Source organism: Coloeus monedula, assembly GCF_965178545.1.
Source record: "Coloeus monedula genome assembly, chromosome: 4".
NCBI lineage: Eukaryota > Metazoa > Chordata > Aves > Passeriformes > Corvidae > Coloeus > Coloeus monedula.
Genome location: NC_138784.1, coordinates 76,117,581 through 76,141,017, shown reverse-complemented (window position 1 = coordinate 76,141,017; position 23,437 = coordinate 76,117,581). Strand labels below are relative to the sequence as shown.

The following is a 23,437-nucleotide window of genomic DNA, read 5'->3' as shown; positions in this document are numbered from 1 at the left end:
GAAAACAAACTAAAAAAGCAGAACAAAATAAAATATAAATCTCTATTTGCAGAGTCCGTCCCGCCTGTGTCGTCTCTGGGAGTCGGCACCAGGCAGGCCACGGTGGGCTCAGGGGGGCAGCGCCCCAGGACCCCCAGACTGACCCCCCATTTTCCTAAACAATTTGTATTGTTTGGTTTTTGTTTGTTTCTTTTCCTTCTTTTTCTTTTTTGTCTCCATTTCACAGAAAGTTTTTCTACTTCTTTTGCTGCCGGGCGAATCCGAGTGGATCCGTCTGACTCCTGTGCCTGGTGGGGTTGGAGTTGGGTTGGAGGGTGTTCCCGTTGGGCTGTTTCTCGGGCGGTGGCCGAGCTCCGGGGTGCGAGGCCGCCGGGCAGGCGGGATCCCCGAGCCGTCCTCCCACGGCTCCGGACTCCGGGACGCGCTGGAGTGGGCGAGAGCCCTCGGCTGATTGTGGGACACATTCTTGGGTTGCTGTTTCCTGTCTTCTCCTTAAAGACATTCCTGGCAGGAGGAAGGGAGCATCAGCCCTCTATCCCCACTGTCCTGTGGGGCGAGGGACCCCAAGCCAGGCCCTTACCTGGGAGACAGGAGCCACGTGGAGCCGGAGCTATCGGAACAGGCGGGTGAAGTCCCTCAGAGCCCAGCAGACTTGTTTACATTCCTCAGCACTGCAAGACAAGGGGTGACACCAGGGGCTGACCCCAAGGGGACGTTTGGGACCCAGGGCAGGTGTCCTGCCGAGGGATGGGAGCTGGGAGCATGGCAGCTTGGCTCCGAGATGCTGGGAGAGATGAAGGGACAATCACCAGGGCAGACCGAGGTTGGCAGCCCCCGGGACCATCCCTGGAGGCGACCGGGTGCCACCACAGTGGTGGGTGGGTGAAGGAACCCGCTGCCCCTGGCACTCAGCCTCTGGGATTTGTCCAGGGACGAGCTGGAGCCAGGCAGAGGGAGGCGATGCTCCCAAAGCAGCCGGTGGCCCTGGGAAGGGACAGGCCCGGGCCGGCAGCTGGAGCCAGTGACTCACGGGGATGAGGAGGCGGCTCCGCAGGGATGGGGCCGGGCAGAAAAACCCGTTGGGTGACAGCAAAGGTGCCTGTGGCCCCCAGGGCTCCACGTGCCCGTGCAGGCGGATGGCACATCCAGCAGGGTGAACGCAGGAAGGGCTGGGGGCTCCGGGGCTGCTGGGGGCCATCCTGAGGGAAGCAGCTGTCCCAGCTGTGGATCCCAGCACCACTCACCTGGTGACCTGCTTGTGGAAGTCGGTGAGCTGTTTGTGTGTCACCTGGATGGCTCCGCCCGTGGTTTCCTTTGGCAGCCCCTTCAGAGAGTTCTCCAGCCAGCGGCAGAACGTCTGTGCCGAGGGACAGGGAGGAACTCGGAATGGGGAGCCCAACTCGGCTCCCAGGTCCTGCCTTGGCAGAGCTCTGGGGTCCCATGGGTCCAGCCCAGCCCTCTGGGGGGTCCCTCCCGTTCCTCTGGGGGTCCCTCCCCTCACCGGGCGGTCGATCTGCATGATCTCCCAGAGCACCTCGGCGACGTCGGGCAGGGTGTAGGGCGGGAGGCAGAAGCAGCACGTCTGCAGGAGCTGGTTCACGAGCTGCTGCCCCAGCTGGGTCATCACCTGGTTGATGAGCTCCTTCCGCACTTCGAAGTCCTCCTCGTGCTGTGGGAGGAAGAAGAATGGGGTGGGCAGGGCGTGGGGACAGGGACACACTGCTCCTGGGGACAGGAACACGGCTGCTCCTGGGGACAGGGACACACTCCTCGCTCCACAGGCAACTCCCAGAGCTTCTCTGCCAGCAGTGGTGGAGGAACCTGGGTGGCTTGTGGGGACAACGGGACAGGACTGATGAGGACGATGGGGCTGATGGGGTGTAGAGCCCCCTGGTGTAGTGGAAGGTGTCCCTGCCCATGGCAGGGGGTGGAACTGGATGGGCTTTAAGGTTCTTTCCCACCCAAACCATTCCATGATCCCAGGGTGACATCCCCATGGAGGGAGAGCCCCCTGAGGAACATCCCTGTGTGTCACTCACATCGTTGGCCACACCGGTGTGGATCAGATCCCGCAGGAATTTCATGACGCTGCAGTTGGCGTCCCGGTGGTCCAGGGTGGTGGCAGCGATGGCCCACTGCAGGATCGGGATCATCACCTGGCTGCGCAGGAGGGTGACGGGGCTGCGCTGGATAAACCTGCCCGGGGACAGACGGATGTCAGGGGCAGGTCCTGCCCCCTCCCCGCTTCACTGCTCCCACGGGTGCTCCCATGGGGACCCTCCACAAGGGGAGAGGGGCTGGTGTCCTGCGGCAGGAGGTGGCAGGAGCGCGGTGGCACCTGGCTGCCAGGCGGAAGAGGTCATCCACAGTGTCCGGGTGGTTCTGGAGGCCGTTGGGTTGCTCGAGGAGCTGGAAGGTGGGGATGCAGAGAGCCTGGGGAGAACAGGGATCCATCAGCAACCACCTGGGATCACTCCTCAAACTGCCCTTCCCTGCATGGAACAAGCCTGGGCTCCCCATCCCTGGAAGTGTCCAAGGACAGGCTGGAGGGGGCTTGGGACAACCTGGGATAGTGGAATGTGTCCCCGCCCATGGACAGGCTTCAAGGTCCCTTCTCACCCAAACCAGTTTGAGATTCTATATAGATTGGATATTAGGAAAATTCCTCCTGGAAAGGGCTGCCCAGGGCAGGGGTGGAGTCCCCATCCCTGAAGGGATTTAAAAGTCATGTGGATGTGGCACTTGGGGACAGGGTCAGTAGTGGCCTTGGTAGTGCTGGGGATGGTTGGACTGGATGGGCTCAGAGGGATTTTCCACCCCGAGCGATGCCGTGATTTGGCCGGCGGGCCCCACCTGCAGCATGTCGAGCAGGCCCTGCCGGCAGCCCTCCTCCATGCCGTACTCATCCACCAGGATGCTGCCCAGGTAGAGGAAGCAGGAGTGCTGGTGTTCCCGGTACACATTCACCATCTGGGGAGACAGGAGCGCTGGCACAGGCACTGCCAGATCTGCCCTGATCCCACATCCCCCCGAGCCCGGCCCGAGCCAGCGTCCCAGCCTGTCCCACGCGGGCAGGGACATCCCAATGCACTCGCCCAGGTCCTGGCAGCATCCCTGTGCTGAGGCTCCCTGAGCTGGCACAGCTGCTCCATGGAAGCTTCCCCTTTGAGCCTGGCAAAGCCCAAGCAGAGCAGGGAACACCCAGCTCTGGGATTCATGGATCCTTCCACCAGGCAGGGTCACCTCCCTGAGGAGCTGCACCACGCAGGGTTTGCTCCTCCGAAATCACACACACACAGGGCTCCACAACCTCCCAGCACCCCCCACCTCTTCCAAAGCCTCTCCCCTCCCAAGGGTTTATCCTGGAATTCCTGAGCCTGCCAGGATTTACTGCAGCACTTCCCAGTGCCCGCAGCCACCCCTGTGACACTCCCAGCAGCCACAGTGACCTGAGCGAGCCCCCCCCGAGTCACCAGTGTGTCCCCCTGGGGTCCCCCCTCAACCCACAGCATCCCTCGGGCCTGCAGTGCCCCCCAGAGCCCCCCGAGCCAGCAGGGTCCCCACCTGGGTGACGAGGGGCTGCAGCAGCGCGGCCGAGCCCTTTCCCACGCAGCGCACGGCGAAGCGCAGGCAGCGGCAGCACCGCTCCACGATCCGGTTGTCGGCACTGTGCTTGTTCAGGGTCTCCGACAGCACCGGCCAGATCTGGGCCCGGACAGGGAGAAGGGTCGCACCCCACCCTGGAGCATCCCCCGCTCCCTCCCGGTCCCCAGAACGCCCAGATCCCAGCGTGGGACGGTAGATGGGGGAGAAAAGCTTTCTGGGGGAGCCTGGAGTGGTTTATTCCCTCCAGTGCAGCGTGGCAAATGGGACATGGGCAGGGAAACCGAACACCCAGGACATTCCCAGAGCCAGGGCCCCTTCCAGGGGTTGAAGCCCCAAATTTTCCCCCTCCACACCCCAATCTCTTCTTCCAGGAGGGACAGGAGGGTGCTCCACAGCTCCTCTCCCGTGCAGCCCTGGGCAGACACACAGATCCCCCCAGCCGGGGGCCAGGACTGTATAACACCCCAGGTACCCTCACACCTGGAAACCTCCACCCACAAACCCCCACCACAACCCTCTCCCCAAATCCCAGCCCTCTCCCACGCACCTCCTGAATGACTTTTTGGCACGGGTGGACCTGGCCGTTCTCGACAATGGGGTTGGTGTGTCTGTGGGAAAGCCAAAGGTTAAGGGGGGTTTGGAGTTAAAGCCAAGGAAAATGGTTAGAGCTGTGGGAAGTGGACCAGGAACTGGCTTGGGGGCCACCTCAGGAGCTGGAACTTGGGGAAGCAGAGACTTCCAGCCCATTGCTCAAGGGCTGGGGAGAAAGAGGCGCTGCAGATTCAGGCTCTAGGGGAGCAGCTGTGCCCCAGCTCCTTCCTCACCTGAAGATGACGGCAAGTCGATCCAGGGGCACTGTAGGGTCTGAGGAGAGGCCATTGCTTGGCTCCTGGGAGAGCAGCTGGAAAACAAGGAAAAGGATACGATTTCAGGACCACAGGTAGCCCTGTGCCCAGGGAAGACTCTGCCTGGACACCGACCCCACCAGCAGCACCTCTGCACCTCCTCCACCCTTGGCCACAGGCTCCCTGTGTTTCCTCCACATCCAGAGCCCGCTCCCAGAGGTCCTGGAGGAGCAGGGAGCGGGGGGGAGGTGGAAGAATCTGGCCAAGGACCACAGGAGGAGCTCCCCAGAACCACATGCACACTCCTCTCCTGAGGCTTCCCTCCGTCCTCCTGCCATCCTGAGATTTCTGCTCTGCTCTCCTGGGTCTGCGTGGAAAGGTCACTTGGGCCAACACAGTTTTGGGACAGGACATGACTTTCTGGGGCTCTGTGTCCCACAGGGGAGTCAAGTTCCCACCTGCTCCATCCTGGGGAGGAAGGGTGCAAGCTGTCCACGGCACTTGCGGGGTCACAGAGACTCCTGGGCTCCTGCCACAGACAGTGATTCCCAGGGATGGCTCTCTTCCTGTGTAACACAGGACACAGCACCAGCGTGGTGCTTCCCATCCGGGAGGGACGCAGGGAAGGGCTCGGTCCTGGACATGTCCCGTGTGGGTGCTGGGCTCTGCTTGCACGGAACGAGCGACAGGAGGAGAGGGAATGGCCTCAAGCTGTGCCAGGGGAGGCTCAGAGTGGATACTGGGGAAATTCTTCCTGGCCCTGGCATGGCTGCCCAGGGCAGGGGTGGAGTCCCCATCCCTGAAGGGATTTAAAAGCCATGTGGCACTTGGGGACATAGGTCAGTGGTGGCCTTGGCAGTGCTGGGGAATGTTCAGACTCGATGGGCTCGAGGGGCTTCTCCAACCCAAACAATTCCGTGACTCTAGGATACACGTCTGGCTCTGAGGACACAGTTGCCATGGTAGGGCCACTGTCCCCTCCCAGCTGCTGTCCCCACTGTCCCCCCCATCCGGACACACCTTCTTGAGCGCCAGCACCTGCACGGCGCACAGCTCGCTCAGGCACTCTGAGATCTTCTCCAGGGGCAGCCGGGCCAGCACCAGTGCCGTCCCTGCAAGGACACACACGGCTCAGGAGCAGGGACGCAGCACGGGAGGACGGAGGGGTCATGATATTTCCAAATGGAAAGGCAGCAGGTCAAGGGCAGGGCCTGGGAGAGTTTCCCTGCAGCTGAACCTGGCTCTGGTGGAACCAGACACCGCAACGCTTCAGTCTCAGCAGGGAGCAATGCTGGCACAGGGACAGGGACAGGCCAACGGATGCCACAAGCAAATCTGGGCCCCCCATGTGTCCCCAGTGTCCCTGTCCTGGCCCAGCAGCACCGTGAGATCCTGGGAAGCTCCAGTGAAGGCGCTTCAGGGCTCCCAGCCACGAACACGAGGAGCACTGAGCTGCTCCCAGTGCCACGGGCAGCAGCTGTGCTGCCCGGCCCCGGCACCGCCCGGCCCCGGCATGGCTGCGGTGCCAACCACCCCAGGGGAAAATCTCCCTGGCTCGGGAATCCCTGCCTTGTTCTAAGGGAGGGGGAGAAACCCCTTTGGCAGGGAGAGGAGCAGCTCAGCCAGTGCTGGGGCATCCAGGGGAACAAGGGGAGTTTTGTCTCCCATAGCAGCACACGACTACAGGGAAGGCTCCCTGGCTCTGGGGGTAGAGGCTCCAGCAGCACTGGAATTTCTTGGAAATACTTTAAGGCACATCCCTGAAACCAGCTGTGGTTGAAGAGGCTCATGGTGCCCAACATTCCAGTGACACCAACACTCCAAGTCTAAACTGCAGTTAAAATCTCCATTCTTGGGCTCAAACTCCCTAAAATGACCAGTATTCCCAAATTTCTACCCTCTGCGTCCAGCAGGTGATTCCCAGTGTTTGGATGGAGCAGTGGTCCACTGCCAGCCTGGCTCTCAGCACTTCCCACATGTTCTTCCCACCCAACCAGCTCAGGACAGCCCCCGAGCTGTGCCTCAGGGATGGGGACAGCTTCCAATCCAGAATTTATTTCTGCCTCCAGCCCTAAGGGAACTCCTGAGGATGCTCGGCATGCGGAATGGGACTTGGGGCACATGGGGACAAACCCTGTGAGGATGGGGCTCAGCACCCTGGGGAGCGACTCCCATGGATACCCCAGCAGATCCCACAGGTACCCCAGCAGTTCCCTCGGATACCGACCCTTGAGCAGCCCCACGGCAGCCTCGGGCGACAGCGCGAAGGAGTCGAGGGCGCGGGCGATCTCCAGCAGCCCCGAGAAGTGCTGGGCCATGTGGTCCCGGCACACGGAGCAGATGTTGTGGATGGCCTTGGCCGCAGCCGACGCCAGGCGCCGGTCACAGAGCCCCTTCATCAGGTAGCCCAGCACGGGATCTGCGGAGACAGAGGGTCAGGGGGCGGCGGGCGCAGCGGGGCCGCGGGGCCGCGGGACTCACCCAGGAATTGTGGGTTCCTGTCCACCACCTCGCTCATCTCGCCCACCAGCTCGATGCTGGTGTAGCGCACGGCCGTGTGCACCGACTCAGGCAGCCGCACCACGCCCTCCAGCACCTCCACCAGCGTCGGGTTGTTCTCCCTGCGGGACAGGCTCGGCTCAGCTCCCAGAGCGCCGCGGTGTGGGCTGGGAGGGGCTGCCGGAGCTGGGTCCGGTCCCACCGCCAAACCGGACACGCTGAACTGGGACAAACCCTGTGAGGATGGGGCTCAGCCCCACGGATACCCCAGCAGCTCCCCACAGATACCAGTGCCATAGCAGGGAACAGACAGGCAACACTGAACACCCCCAGGGAGAGCCCCACCACCAGCACGGGGGTTCGTTATCTGGGAACCGCCTGCTCTGGCGTGGGAGGGTGGGATGGGGCGACCCCGGGCCGGAGCCTCGTGGGACGGGCTGGTGGGAGCAGAGTCCCCAGTGCTTCCAGCCAGTGCTCCCAGAACAGGACACAGGAAAAATGAGCAGGAGCAGCCTCGACACAGGTAACAGGAGCTACTGACGTGAAAGGACTAAGGTGACTCCTCCAGGCGTCTGGGGAACAGGGGTATAGGATTCCCAGCCTCACACGAAAGGGAGGGATAGTGTTACCAGCCTGGGAAAAGGAGTGATGGCAATCACAGCCTCCCAGGGAAGAGAGGGATGAGGATCATCCCAGGGGAGGGAGGGACAGCATTCCCAGCCCAGGGAAGCTCAGCTGGGCTGTCCCACTGCTGGCAGTGCACAGGACTCGCTGTGGGTTCACCACCCTGGGTGTCACCTGTCCATGCTTCCACTGTCACTAACAGTGGAGGAAACACACCTTCACTGACTTAACCTCCCCTGAAGATACCCAGGAAAACTCTGCCTGGATGTGGAAGGATCCCCAAGGAATGGTTTGGATGTGAACAGACCTTAAAGCCCACGCAGTGCCATCCCTGCCGTGAGCAGGGACACCTTCCACTGTCCCAGGTTGTTCCAAACCCTGTCCAACCTGGCCTTGGGCACTGCCAGGAATGCGAATGTCTTTGGGACATTTGTGGTGTCTGTGTCACACGGAGGCAGCCCTGGCCCCCCAGCCCCCCTGGACACGGGTGGGACTCACTGGTCGACACTCTTGGCGATGGAGGCCATGATGAAGAGCACGGCTTCGGTCACCTCCCAGGGCGGGTTCCCGTCCTTGAGCGTCGCGTAGAGCTGCAGGAGGGGACGGTCACTGAGGGGACACGGACCCCCAGCACCAACCCCTGCCCTCAAAGCCCTGCTCCTGACCCCTCCCATCCCCAAACTCCCACCCCAGCCACGGGCCCACAGAAACCCCACATTCCACAGGCCACCATGAGACTGTGGGACCACAGCGGCTTTCCCCAAAATGTCAGACACCTCCCACTGCCCCCACACCTCCTGCTCTCCCAGAACAGCTCCCACCACACACTTCCTCGTGCACGAGATGTGTGTGACCTCCTCCAATCCCAAAGGCCACCAGGGCTCGGTGACCTCCCTTGGGATTTGCCTGCACCCCATTGCACTCCTGCAAACCTACCTGAGCAAAACACTCCACTGAGCCCACCAGGAAGATCAGGTCTTTCACCAGGTCCGAGACACGCATCCGGAACTCCCCAAAGTCATCGGTCTCCTCCGGGACACCCTCCTGAGGGAGAGGAGGGAGAGCACAAGGGCAGCTCAGGGGAATTCAGGTTCCCACTCAGTCACAGCCAGGGGAACACCAATGATTCTGTTTTAGGGAGATCCATCATTCCAGCCCTCCTGTCCCAGCCCAGGCTGCTGGAGGGATCAGAGAGCTGTGCCCAAGGAAAACATGACCAGCCTGAGCACACACTGCGTATTCCTGCTCCGACAAGCTGGGGAAGGGAGGGGAAGCAAGGGGATGACGAGCTGAGGAGGGGAGAAGAGGATAAACCATCCCAGACGGCACAGAAGAAGATGCCAACTGTGGCTAGTGAGCTGTGCCAGCTTTATCCCAACAAAACCTCCTCAAGCAGGGAAAACACAGCTCTCCAAGGAGAACCATCCAGGGAAGGTGGGAGAGGGTCCCCCTGCAGCCTCCAGCAGAGCAAGAACTGAGTGAATGAAAGAGGTTTAATGCAGCAGATTTATCCTTCTCATGCCTTGCTGGAATCCCTAAAAGCACAGGATGCTGCCCTGCAGAGCCCCAGAGCTATGGAGAAGCCCTGGTACACAACAGCACAACTGGCTGGACATGTCCCCCCACCCTGGCTGCCTCCAGAGGGACACACACACACATACACACCACCCCCCCCCACTGCCCCGGCTGTCCCATACACACACACACACCCACACACCCCCCACTGCCCCGGCTGTTTCATAGGGACACACACACACACCCCCCACTGCCCCCAGCTGTCCCATACACACACACACACACACACACACACCCCACTGCCCCGGCTGTTCCATACACACACACACACACACACACACACCCCACTGCCCCCAGCTGTCCCATACACACACACACACACACACACACACACACCCCACTGCCCCGGCTGTCCCATACACACACACACACACCCCATTGCCCCAGCTGTTCCATACACACACACACCCACACACACACCCACCCCACTGCCCCAGCTGTCCCATACACACACACACACACACACCCCCCCACCCCACTGCCCCGGCTGTTCCATAGGGACACACACACACCCCCCCCCCACTGCCCCGGCTGTTCCAGAGGGGACCTTACGTGGTCGGAGTCGAGCTGGCAATGCCGTGCCAGTGCGTGGAGCAGGCGCTGGATGTAGGCTTTGAAGATGCTGTGGATCACAACATCGTCCGTCTTGTACAGGTGCTCCCCCAGTCTGTACCAGAAGTTAAAGGAAATTTCTACCACCTGTTTGGAAAGAAAAATCCAGCATTTAGTTACCAGCAGAACGTTTTTTCCCCACTGTCAGTGGTACTGATGGAGAAACAGAAACCCTCCCTGAGGTGCTGGCAGTGGTGGCATCACAGATCTGCGTCGGTGCTACGGTGTCACACAGTGGTGACACGGGGACCGGTTCCCCCAGAGCCACTGATTTCTCTGCCTGTCACTCAGTGGAGGACTTGGAACTCCCCCAGTGACCCTGAAGACCTGTCCCAGCCCTTGGCAGCTGAAGCCTTTCCGGCCCGGAACAACCCCGGAGTGGGATTGGCGGCTCTGGGAGCAGCTCGGGCTGGAAGCAGACACAGCCCCTTTGTGGTGGGTTCTTTCATTTATCGTGGTTATTGAACAGAAACCACGAGTATCAATTTGCCCAGGAGTAGCTGCAGAGCTCCATGTCCCCCTCAGCACCGACGGCACAGGATGAGGCCGTGGCCAAGGAAAACTGAGCTTAACAGACCTGAGAAGGGAGGGAAAGGGTCCCAGAGACCCCAGCGAGCAGTGGGGCCTGCTGGAGCACAGCCACTCTGCACCTCCCACAGCAAACCTGCCATGCAGCCCCTTCCATCCACTGAACACAGGCAGGGATCAGCTATGGGGACTAAATTACCGGTTTGGGAAGAATCAAAGGATAAAGAATTAAATAAAGGATAAAGAGAGACCAAAACAACGACAAGTTTTGCTCCTGAGGCAGGTGGGTGGGAGCTCTGACAAGAAGCAGCATTTCAGTCACTCGCAGGGCAAAATTCCCAGGAACCACAAATCCCCACTGAGCTCAACTTTAACATGTGGGAAAGCACTCTCAGGGGTTTCGGAGCTGTGCTGGCAATCCAACTTCCAGGACACCCAGAAGGAAACGCGAAGCCAGAGTCCTGCCCACGAGCACAGAGCGGGCATTCCAGAGCCAGCAGCTCACAGGGACCAAGGCCACGACTGCATGGCAACGGAAGGGAAAGACCTTCCCCTCTGGCAGGGCTCTGGAGGGCGGGGTTTGGGCTGCGGCTGCCCCGCTCACCTCGTACTGCGGGTGCCCGGCACAGATGAGCAGCAGCTCCAGCGTGCGCAGGTCACCCAGGCCCTGGCCTGGGGTGCACACGATCTTGTCCAGGAAGGTCTCGCACAGCTCGGTGAACACACGGCAGTAATTGAGCACCCTGGGGAGGGACAAGGGTCAGATCAGCCTCACGGGCTTTACCCCAGTGCAGGGCAGGGCTGGGCCAAAATGTGCCCAGAGCCACGGCCAGAGCAAGAAACCCCAACTTCTGCTTCATCAGCAGCTGGGAAACGCCTCAGCAGGGGAAGTGGGTGCAAACACAGGGTTCCAATATGCAAATCTGCTGAAATACTCATCTCATACTTCTCCAAAAGCCCAGTGCAAAGTGTGAGGGTACGGCTCCAGTCCAGCCCAGCCCTGGCCCTGGGCCCCTCCATGTCTCTCTTGCAGCAAGGGGTCCAGACCTGCCCCCAGGCTTTGGGTGTGACCCCATGAGTGCCCAGCACAGGGACAGGCACTGCCCAGCCCCCACGCCCCCAGCACTGCTGATGCTCCTGGCACTGGTATCCCCATTTGGAGGCTAACATGGCGCCAGCTGGGTCAATGCTGCCCTGCCCGTCCTCTCCCGGCCACGGCGCAGGTCCCTGTCCCTCACTTGTCCAGGTCCTCCCGTGCCACCGCCATGTGATAGGCACTCTCGAGGGTGAGCACACCCTGGAAGAGCTGCAGGGCCAGGGGCAGGTTGGTCTCCACATTCTCGATGGCGTAGAGGGCCGAGCACACACAGTCCGACGCCGCCTCATGCAGGTTGGACGATGTCTTGTCCTGTTGCTGCAAGGCACAAAAGCCCAGCAATCATCAAACAATCATGGAATACCCTGAGCTGGAAGGGACCCACAGGGATCATAGATCCAGCTCCTGGCCCTGCACAGACAGCCCAACAGCCCCACCCTGCACATCCCTGGGAGCGGTGTCCAAACACTCCCGGAGCCCCCCTACTTCCTGGGAAACACTCACCAGCACCTCGAAGAGGAGGGACAGCAGCTTGCTGTTGGCCATGAAGGTGCTGTCCAGGACACCCAGGTTGAACCAGCTGCCCAGGCACCGGAAGATTTTGATGAGCATCTTCTCCTCATTGCCCGCCTTCTCCACACACGTCACCTGCGGGGACACAGGAGAACAGGTCAGGATCCAACTCCAGCGGTGATCCATGAGAAATAACCGGTAATATCCTCTGGAGTCCATGTGAGAACATTCCAGAAGCAGGCTGCTCCCAACACCCCTATCGCCTACTGCCCTGGACTCAGTGAGCAGGAGGGACAGAGCCCAGACCCTCCTGCCAGCTCCAGCTGCTGTCACAGGAGCAGCAAGAGCAGCTGGAGTGCCTCCCTCATTCCCACTCCTGCAGGATGCCGTGTCAGGCCACCAGGGATGTTCACACACGACAAATCCCAGTTTAATCCTTCTCCCCACAAACCACCTCTGCAGAGAGAAGCTGGTGCTGAGAGCCAGACCTGTCCCAAGGGACACTCCAAACACACCATCCCAGTGTCCAAGCCAGGATGTGCCGGGATGTGGGAAGGCAACAGCTCATTCCCTGCACTGGCCAACGCTCCAGATACAGCCCAAAACCCAGCAGAGCCGTGCCCAAAGCCCCAGCCTCGACAGGCACAGGGAAAGGGGGAAGAGGTGGACAGGCAGGACATGGAGAAAGATCCCAGACCCCCTGGACTGGCCCAGGCATCCTTGCACGAGAGCTTCCAGAGATCCTCTCTCCTCACTTGACACTTCAGTCCTAAAGGTGGAATGCTGGACCTCATCCCAGTCCCTGGAAGGCTGCTTTAACCCCCCCATCTTGTAACTGAAAATGGGAATTTGGCATTCAAATCCCACACAGAAAATGTAAATTTGGCTCTTCAGGCAGGTGATGGAAACACCCATGCTCGCACTAATAGGGAAAGCTCAGGAAAGCTCCAGGCAGGTGCAGAGGGAGCAGGAATGTGCAGGGACAGGGCCAGCCCTTGGTGATCCTGTGTCAGCTCCAAGCGGCCACGAGCACCAGAGCAAGGGGACACTGCCTGTGTCCCCAGCGTGCCAGCCAGGATCTCCCAGGGATCCCAGGAAAAGCTGGGGCTGGACATGGCTGGAGGAAACAGCCCAGTGCAGGGACTCTCTGATGTGCCAGCTGGGATACCCCAGGGATCCTGGGAAAAGCCAGGGCTGAGGCTGGCTGGGCAGGGTGGCACTGGATGGGGACTGGAGGAAGGTGAAGGAATTTCAGAGTGAGCAAGGGCTTGCTCAGACAACTTCTCCTAGGAACAGGTGGAGCTGGGCTGCCCTGACGGCTGCAGTGGCACTGGCAGGGAACTCCGCCGGGATAAACACGGAATGGGGAAAGGCTTCTGCAGCAACACCTGAGCTGCTGAGCACAGGACACAGCTCAGCTCCATCTCCTGACACAGGATAAGGGGAAGCAGCCTCGAGTTGTGCCAGGGGAGGCTTAAGTGGGATATTGGGAAAATTCCTTCCTGGAAAGGGCTGTCCATCCCTGGCACAGCTGCCCATCCCTGGAGGAATTAAAAAGCCCTGTGGATGCGGCACTTGGGGACACGGTCAGTGGTGGCCTTGGCAGTGCTGGGAATGGTTGGACACGTGGGCTCTGAGGGCTTTTCCAGCACAAACAATTCCACGATCCCATGAGCTGGGCTGGGCACTGTGGAGCAGAGGGAGCTGCAGCTGGAGGCGCTGCCCAGGCCTGGCCCCGCTCACCAGCAGTGACACCACGGTGCTGGAGTAGTAGGCCAGGTCCTCGATGATCTCGGTGCGGCGGTTGGCCCCGATGCGCAGGGAGCGGCTGTGCACCTCCTCCGGCAGCACCGTCAGGATCTCCAGCAGGAAGGGCAGCGACGTCACGTCATTGCTGTACCTGGAGCACGGGAGCAGGGACAGGAGACACCTCAGCACCGGGAACAGCACAGCGAGAGCTGGAGGGGCATCCCGGCCCGCAGCAGGGCGTGGGACTGGGTGGGCTTTGAGGTGCCTTCCACCCAAAGCATCCCAGGACTCCATATTCCACAGATTTGGCAGCAGTGTCACGTCAAGGACAGGCAGTGTCCAGCACAGGGGCACCAGCCCTGCCAAGAGGAGCCTCCAGGATGGCTCAGCCCAGGATTTCCCGCAGAGCGGTGGCAGAAGCTTTCCCAGCCCATGAGCTCTGTGAGTCCAGGTGCCACTGCCCACACAAATCCCGTCCCCTCCTGCTGCCAATGGACACAGGGCCACCTCAGCGTGGTGGCAGCCCCAGGGGCTGTTGCTGTCACTGTGCAGCAGCATGTGGCATCCTGTGGGGACACCTGGGGACACCCAACAGTGACCAGCTCCAGCCTCACTGCTCCATCCCGCAGCACAGCTCCAGCTGAGGGGAGAGGGATCATCCCAAACAAAACAGGGATGAGGAAAAGTGCTGAGTGTTGGGCTGTGGGCAGGGAAGCGTGCACGGCAGACAGTCCCTCCTGCCACCACCCAGGGCACCTGAAACCAGGGATCATGGGAGAAAAACTGCCCTTTCCCAGACCACACAGGACCACCCACCAAACATCTGCCCGCAGGACAATCCCCAGTGCAGAACCAGAGCAGTCACTCACTTCTCCACCAGTGTCTGCACACAGCCCTTCCACGAAGCCATCTGCAGGGCGAGGTCAGCTATTGCCAAAGCGAGCTGGAAGGGAATGCAGAAACACACGGATCAGTGTGGGGAGTGCTGGGATGTGCCCAGGAGCAAGGGCTGGCAGGCAGCTCTGGAATCCACCCCTACCATCCCTGCCAGCAGGTAACTCCGGAATCATTCCCAACATCACCTGAGGGAGCTCTGGGCCAGCTGCCCCCAGGGGTGACATTCCCAGCCACAATAGTCAGGGGCTGGAGGAGCACCCTGGCCTCAGCCTGGGGTGTCAGACCCCCCAGTGCCACAGGAACGTATGGATAACGGGAATGAAGGGTGCAGAGAAATCCCCCTGAACACCCAGGGCGCTGCTGGGTTTGGTCTCAGGGAAAACTCCTGCTCCTCCTCTCTGCACAGCAAACAAGGATGAAGTAACGGATGTCACTGAAGGAACCAAGTGATGAAGGAAGGAAAACAATCTTGTGGCAGGCAGGAGCAGGGATCAGCCTTCCCTGCTCTCCAGCCCAGGGAGAGCAGTCCCAAAGTGACTGCCAGGAGCAGGACATGGAGGGAGCAGCTCCATCCCTCCCCCGCCAGCACCCACCTGTGTGACAATGACCGGGGACAGGTCCTTCAAGTTCTGGATGTGGGACAGCAAAGAGTCCCGGAGTGAGGCATGGGAATCCGTGGGAAGTTCATAGAATGAAGTTTGGATCTTCATCTTCATGGTCTGCGCCGCAAAGTAGCAGGACTCCACATCCTGGTGGATCTGCAGCAGCTGGTCTGAGATCTCCCAAGCATGGACCTGTGGGAAAACCACAGCGTGATCAGTGGGGGGGTCAGGGGGCTGCAGACAGTCCAAATTCCCCAATGGAAATATGGCCCTGTCCTGCCAGAGAGAGTCCAGAGAGGCCCCAGAGCTGCTCCAGGGCTGGAGCCCCTCTGCTCTGGAGTCAGGCTGGGAGAGCTGGGAATGTTCCCCTGGAGAGGAGAAGCTCCAGGGAGAGCTGAGAGCCCCTTGCAGGGCCTAAAGGGGCTCCAGGAGAGCTGCAGAGGGACTGGGGCCAAGGCCTGGAGGGACAGGAGGCAGGGAATGGCTTCCCAGTGCCAGAGGGCAGGGCTGGATGGGAGATTGGGAATTGGGAATTGCTGGCTGGGAGGGTGGGCAGGCCCTGGCCCAGGGTGCCCAGAGCAGCTGGGGCTGCCCCTGGATCCCTGGCAGTGGCCAAGGCCAGGCTGGACATTGGGGCTGGAGCAGCCTGGCACAGTGGGAGGTGTCCCTGCCATGGCAGGGCTGGCACTGGAGGGGCTCGGAGGTCCCTTCCACCCAGCCATTCCACAACACCCCAAACACCCCTGACTGCAGAGTCCTCACTGTGCTGCCATCCCAGTTCAGGCTGGGGGCTGGGAAGGTGCTGGCACTGGGACAGCCACCCGAGGAGGGACAGAGCAGCTCCATAACATCCTGACATCGGCAGAGACCCCACAACCCGTCCAGGAGAGCAGATTCCACAGCAGATCCGATGCCCCAGCCTTGCAGGAAAGTTCAGTCAGAGGCTTTTCTGGGCTGAGTGGAGTCTCACATGGAAACGAACACAGGAGAGCCCAGCAAGGGACAGGTGGCAGGAGGGGGTTGGATAAAGACCAAAATCACGACAGAAAATCCCAGTACTGAGGACACCAGGCCCATCTGAGGGCCCACACCAGGACTCCAGAGCAGAACATGGATGTGCCCAAGAGCTGGAGGAGAGCCAGGCAGGAAACCACAGCCTGCCCGGCCTCAGAGCTGCTCCAGCCAGTGCTGGGCTGGTCTGAGCCCAAAGGCTCGGTCCTGAGTGTGGGATCGGGGCACTGCTGAACCAGGGAAACACCAGGCAGACCCCAGAGCCCCCTGGCTGGGCTGGGGCTCGGGAACAGACTGTCACTGAATCCCAGAGTCACTGAGGTTGGAAAAGATCTTCAGGACCATCGAGGCGAAGCTGTGCCCCATCCCCACCTTGTACCCAGCCCAGAGCCCTGAGTGCCACCTCCAGGCCTTCCCTGGACACCTCCAGGGATGGGGACTCCAAACCTCCCTGGGCAGCATGGTTAAAAATCCCAAATCCAGGTGATGCGGAAACCTGGGAGCAAAACTTGAGCTGATTCCATGAACTCCACAGCCCTTGTCTCTAACAGCCTTTGGGCCACAGGATTTCCCTGAGCTCAACCCAGTGTGAAATAAAACCTCTGCATCCCTAAAACCCATCTGTGGTCCTCACTGCAGCCTCACTAACAAAGGCAATTCCATCACAACCCTTGGCCAGCCACTCCAACAGCCAAACAGCTCATTGTTATAAACCACCGCCTGCCCAGCCTCGCTTCCAGCTGCATTCCAGCCTGGAAGAAAAAATAATCCCCTTTCCAAATCTCTCCCACGGGCAGGACAGTGGTGCCCAGAGGCTCCACCCCTACCAGTGTTCCGGACCCAAATCCTGGGCCAGGGTTCCCAGGGCTCTCCAGCATCGAACAGGGAACAACAGGGCAGCACCAGGCCAGATCAGCATGATCCAGGCTCATTCCCAGGAAAACCCAGCCTCTTGCAGGTGGAAAAGGAAAATGTTATAGCTGGTGATAGCACAGAGCCTAGCTCCTGATCCCACTCCCAGAATTTCTGCTAGGAGATCTTTCCACAGCCACTGCAGCCTGGAATGCAGCCAGAGCCGACTGCGGAACCCAAAGGGCCCAGACAAGCTGAGGAGAGCTGGGACACTCAGCACCCCATGTGCTCTCCTCTCCTCTCCCTTCCCCCTTCCACAGAATCCTTTGAGCTGGAAACCCCCAGAGCCCACCGAGTCCAACCATTCCCCAGCGCTGCCAAGGCCACCACTGCCCCCGTCCCCAGTGCCACATCCACAGGGCTCTCCAGTCCTGCCAGGCTCAACCCCACGGCCGGAGGATCCATCCCTGCCACATCCAGGCGGAAACTCTTCGCAGCTTCCCACGGGACACAGCACGTTTTCCCCATGGAATGCCGCTCCATCACCATCCCTGACCACAGGAGGGTCAAGGAGAATCTTTCCCAAGCTTCCAGACAAGCTCCTTTGCTGTTTTCAGGCCCTGATCCTCCTTTCCCAGCATCCTCCATGACATGTGCTGTTCCAGGTCAGTAACTCCAGTATCTCCAGCGACTCCTCGTGTGAAACTCACCCGTAATGACACTGACAGGGAGTGAGAAAAATCTGGAGGCATTGTAAATGTCCCCTCTGGATTTATTTACCCTCACCAGGAAGTTACCAAACTGGGAATAAACAAAAAGTTAAGACACTCAACACCTGAAACAGCCAGAATCCCAGCAAACCCTCTCATTAAACTCTTTCTCCCCTCAATTAATGGGCTGGTAATTCCCAGTTTGGATGCACACAGTGGCAGATATGGGAGATCCTCCCAAACCCACCCATCCCAGAGCACATGGATAATCCCTCTGGGAGCCACCAACTCAGCAAAGAGCACAATTATTAACGGGCTGTGAGCACCAATGGCTACAAGAAGCTGTTTCTATCCCTGAAACTCCTCATGGCACATTCAGGAATTCTACAAAGCCTTCAAGAGCTGAATGACATCGGCTCCTGCACCCTCAGGCAGCTCCAACAATGCCGACCTGGGATCAGTGTCCTGGGAAATCCCACCCTGATGGAGCATTCAGCAGGAACAGGTGCACAGGGCAGCAGAACAGGTAGGGAAAAACTTAAAGCAGTGTCAGGAAATAAATAAATCCTCAGTCCTCGACCCTCTGCTGTTGAGACAGGATGGGAGAGCTGGGGGTGCTCACCTGGAGAAGAGAAACGTCCAGGGAGGCCTTGGAGCCCCTTCCAGGGCCTAAAGGGGCTTCTTAACCCCAGGCTGTGCCCAAGCAGACTCCCGGTGCTGCTCCGCAGCTGCCGCTCGCGGTGGCCCAGGACCGGTGGCCCAGGGCTCCAGGACACAAACAGCCAGCGAGCTCATTGCTGGGCACACGCCAGGAATCCGGGGATTTCTCATTTCCATTGGTGTCCTGGCAGTCCAAACCCTACATGTTGGGTCAGGCTGAAGCCCCGAGGAGAGGACAGGTTGAGCCATGGCCTCATCACCATCGCCAAGGGGCCAGGGCTGAGCCTGGAGAGGGGGACACTGGGACCCTTTCCCAGGCCCCTGTGGGCACAGGGCCAGGAGAGTTTATTCCCATAGAAGTGGGAAAGAATTTCAAACTTCTGCCCAGGACACTCTGCTCCCCGATGTCATCAATACATGAGCTTTGGGGACAGATCAAAGGGACTGTGAAACGTCAGACCCAGCCACTCCAATGAAACCTGTTGGCTACAAGCCAGAGGATTTCCTTCCCAGAAAGCACTTCCTGAACCACCACTACAACCCAAACCAATCTCCACTCAATCCACACCACAACCCCAACACCCAGCTCACAGCCACGGATCCACGTGGAACATTCTCCCACGGCTCTGCCCCTGACACCAGGGATGCAGAGAAACTGCAGCCATGAAGCTCAGAAAGCCAGGATGAGGCCAATCCCCCCACTGGGTACAGCTCCTCTGCCTCAGGAAACCCCAGTGGGTCTGGAATCAGCCCTCACATGACTCCCACCATACAGCTGGCTGAAGGATCCTCAAATTCTGGGATTTAGGTCAACTTGCACCTTCAGCCAAGCTCTCCAGTGCTGTGCAAGCGCAGAGCTGCTCCGCCACATCGGGCCCCATTTCCCAGGAATAACCAGCAGGAAAGGCAAGAGCGAGGCTGCCGGAGGAGCTGACGGACAAACCTGAACCCCCAGTGCCCTCCAGACCCAAACCTGAACCCCACGTCCTGCCAGAGATGCCAGGGATGGAAACCATGGGGATCTCAGGTTTGGGGGTCCCCAGTGCCAAACCTGAACCCCCACAGATTGACTCAGGCACCCAAACTCAGCTTTAGGCTTTGCCTTCTCATGCCCACGATGGCTCTGATCCCCCTGGCAAACAGGGAGAGCTCAACACAACATCCCTGGCAGTGGCCAAGGCCAGGCTGGACATTGGGGCTGGAGCAGCCTGGCACAGTGGGAGGTGTCCCTGCCATGGCAGGGCTGGCACTGGAGGGGCTCGGAGGTCCCTTCCCACCCAGCCATTCCAGGATTCTGTGCTTAAAACTCCAGAAAGGCAAAAAACAGTGGGAACCCAACCCCGAGAGCTCGTCCCAGCGGAGGCAAATGGGACAGAGACGACCAGGGCTGAGTGCTCTGGAACAAGCACAGACTGCCCCAGGGATGTCAGGGACACCCCGTGACAGGTGGCACTGCGTGGACACATTTTGGCCACAGAAGAGGATCCAAGCAAACATCCTTTGGGGGTCAATCCCAGGGACTCGATCCAGACCAGGGCACAGGGAGACCTGAGAGACAAACACGGGCGACAAGGGAGCGCCCAGCCAGGGCCAACAGTGCCACCAATGCCACAGTGACTCCCAAGCCGTGGCCTGTCCCACCGGTGTCACCGTGGCCCCCAAGCCTTGGCCTGTGCCTAAGTGCCCAGCCAGTGCCACCACTGCCAGAGTGACCCTCGAGCTGGGGCCTGTCCCTGCTGCCAGCCCAAGTGGGCAGTCAGTTCTGTCCCCACGGACCCTGCAGGGACGCTGGGCAGCAAACCCACCACTCCCAGGATTTCCATTCCTGACAGAACCCTGGGCACAACCCTCCCTTGGAGCTCCCTCGGGCTGTGCCTGCTGCACCACGCTTGGGAGCACGGGAAGGGAAAGGAGCAGGGCTGGAGGGGCCAGAAACACCGGAAAGGAGCTTTTCTTTCCCGTTTTCCTCCAACAGCCACAGCCCTGTGCAGGTGCCACGAGCAGCTCCTGCAGGACCTGCCCTCACGGAGCTCCAGGGGCAGTGGGCAAAGTCACCTCCAAAGGACCCAGTTACGAGCTTTTTGCTCATACTGAGTGGATGAAATCCAGGGGCAACGAGAGCACTGCCATTCCCAGCCACGTCTGCTGGAATGGGTAACGAGGAAAGGCCTTAACGCCCAACCCTGCAGCTCCATCTGCCTCCGTGAGCACTGAAATATCCAGGTTTGGTCTCTGTGCCCAAAACAAGGCAGAAAGACCTTTGCTTCCCCCCACACCTTCCAGGCAGCTCCCCCAGCCACCCCTGGCTGGGAAAGGTCCCGCCGGAGCATCCCAGCCCTCCCAGCCCATGCCAGGGGAGCTCCTGCTGTGGAGCGTCAGCTCCCGCTGCCCCACGGGCTGGAATAACCCGGCAGCTCCGAGGAGAGGAAGGTGCTGGATGGAACCAGGCTGGGCCCGGAATACCTGGAAAATAACTGGGATTCCTTCTGAGACCCGGCAAATAAAGCCCAGAAAGGACCAGGGTGAACAAGCACAATAAAAGGGGAGAAGCAGGAATGCAGCTGACCTGGGGCTGAGATGCTTTAATAACAATTATTAATTATTGCTGTGGTTACTGTTGTTATTATTATTATTACTATTATTACTATTGTATCAAAAGCAGCCCAGACAAGCAGGGAAAAGCCCAGAGGAACTGGAGCAGAGATCCCGGCCCTGCAGAGGGTCAGAGTGCTCAGGAATACAAATCAGTCCCCAAAGGCCCAAACTCTCCTTGGGATGGAGAGGCCCGTCCTGAGGACCCCTTTATCCAACAGGAATCCTGGGGGTCTCACCCAGGCAACCCCCAGCCCCAGTGGGTGACCCCGACCTGGGAGTCCCTGGGACAGGAGTTTTGGGGTCTCACCCAGGTTCAGGGGACCCTGCGACAGGAACCCATCCCTGAGATGCAAATCTGCCTCCTCTAGGTACCCTGAGATCTCTGTTCCAGCAAAGCCCCTCCCCAGGGGAAAACGGGGGAGCAGCCCCGATGGGAACTGGAATGTGGCTGCAGCACTGAAGGGAATTTAGGGGACAAAACATGGGGCAAACATTGAGTTTGTGGGAACAGAGAGTCTCGAGATTGGCCCAAGGGTGGGAAGGGAACGGAGCTGAAGCTGCTCCGGAGGGAGCTGAGCAGGAACTGGGATACACAGAGCAGGGAGGGGGCAGGATACAGCTCCTCCCCAATCCCAGCGTGAGGGAATCTTGTCCCACGGGGAGGGTTTGGGGAGAGAAGGGGGGGAGGACGAGGCACCCCAAGGGCCCCGAGGGCAGCACAGAAGGGACACTGCCCAGCTCTGGGGAGGGGGAACATCCACCCCCTGAGGGGGGGGACAAAGCGGCTCCAGCAGGACAAGATGAGGCCACAAAACACTAACAAACACCCCAAACCGGGTGGAGCTGGGGGAAGGAGCCGGGGGCGTGCCCTAAGGGCTCTGGGGGGGGAACGAGGCCTTGGCTCCATCCCGTCACGGATGCCGGCGGCTCTCTCGGCCCAGCGGCAGGAGAAGCCCGGAAGGAGCCCAAATTTCCCTCTGGGAGCCGACTCCTCCTTCCCAGCTACCTCAGGACTGTGCCAAACGTCCCAGCCCGTTGCTCCTGGTGTTAATCACAGAACCCGGGAATAGGTTGGGTGGGAGGGGATCTCAGAGCCCCTCCAGTGCCAGCCCTGCCATGGCAGGGACACCTCCCACTGTGCCAGGCTGCTCCAGCCCCAATGTCCAGCCTGGCCTTGGCCACTGCCAGGGATCCAGGGGCAGCCCCAGCTGCTCTGGGCACCCTGGGCCAGGGCCTGCCCACCCTCCCAGCCGGCAATTCCCAATTCCCAATCTCCCATCCAGCCCTGCCCTCTGGCACTGGGAAGCCATTCCCTGCCTCCTGGCCCTCCAGGCCCTTGTCCAAAGTCTCTCTCCAGAGCACTCCCAGGAATGGAGCAGCCACAGAGCAGCGGGAAGCGGCACAGGCGGGGTAGGGGCTCCCCGGGGCCGCCCCGAGGCCGCCGTTCCCTGCCCCGCCCAACCCCGGACGGGGCCCGAGGCCTCCCCGCGAGCTCGGGCCCGGTTCCCGCCGCCCGCGGCTCTCACCGAGCGCTGCAGTTCACCCAGCCAGCAGCTCGCCCGCTCCTTGCCGCTGGGGTCGGGGTCGTGGTAGAGCGCCTGCACGGCCTGCTGGACGAGCTGCAGGCTGGGCCGGCCCGGCCCGCGCTCCATGGCCGGTCCCTCAGCGCCGCCCGCCCGCCGCCATCGCCGCTCCGCCGCACCGGGCCGGCCCCCGGAAACGCGCCCGCGCGCCTTCCGTTCCGCGTCCTTCCGTTCCGCCGGCCTCGCGCGCCGCCGCCCGCTCCGCCCAGTTCCGCCCCGCTCACCCTCTCCCATCTCATCCCATCCCATCCCATCTCATCCCATCCCCTCCAGATCCGTCCCGTCCCGTCCCATTCCATCGCATCACGTCCCGTCCTCTCCCATCCCGCCTTGGTTTGTCCCACCGCCCCCCCACGCCCTGCCCGGAACGGGTTTCCGGCGGTGCGGCGGTTAAACGTGTCCGGGCGCACCCGGCGGGGCAGGAAGGACCCGCGACGCCCCCCAAATGGGAACGTGGGGTGCAGGGACCTTCCCCCCAGCCCCCATAGCCTGTCCTGAGGGCTCCAGAGACCCCCCATCCCCCATGGACCGTCCCACGGGGGTCCCACCCCCATTCTCAATGAACAGTCCCTGAGGGCTCCCACCCACATCGGGCCGGGGAGTGCCAGCCCCAGTGAACCGTCCCGAGGGGCTCCACCCCCCCAGACCCCTTACCCCATTTGCCGCTCCCCAGTCCCTCATCGCAGCCTGGCCCGCTGTCCCCATCACTTCCACTGGTCCCAACAGCCCAGCCGTAGCCGTTTAGGGGATCTCCTGTGGGACCACGGCTGGGCCCAGCTCCCCGTGCCAGGACACGCTCCAATTGTTATGGAATATAAATCATTAATCATGATTGGCGACAATTGAATCCCAGACCACGGCGGGGCCTCAGGCCTCAGGT

At 60.7% G+C, this 23,437-nt stretch overlaps 1 protein-coding gene across 1 annotated transcript; it reads right to left on the bottom strand.

Annotated features, from left to right (window-relative positions):
* Positions 1–28: 28 nt before the first annotated feature.
* Positions 29–22,673, bottom strand: TNPO3 (transportin 3). The gene is made up of 23 exons (XM_082279592.1): positions 22,501–22,673; positions 15,138–15,338; positions 14,517–14,590; positions 13,642–13,798; positions 11,890–12,033; positions 11,528–11,703; positions 10,894–11,032; positions 9,702–9,848; positions 8,511–8,618; positions 8,073–8,164; positions 6,933–7,072; positions 6,679–6,870; positions 5,472–5,563; positions 4,431–4,507; positions 4,154–4,214; positions 3,565–3,705; positions 2,854–2,970; positions 2,339–2,433; positions 2,040–2,196; positions 1,502–1,669; positions 1,245–1,357; positions 581–671; positions 29–504 (listed from the first exon to the last, which is right to left on the bottom strand). The coding sequence occupies exons 1-22, from the start codon at positions 22,624–22,626 to the stop codon at positions 611–613; spliced, it is 2,778 nt and encodes a 925-aa protein (XP_082135718.1). The 5' UTR covers positions 22,627–22,673; the 3' UTR covers positions 29–504; positions 581–610.
* Positions 22,674–23,437: the final 764 nt, after the last annotated feature.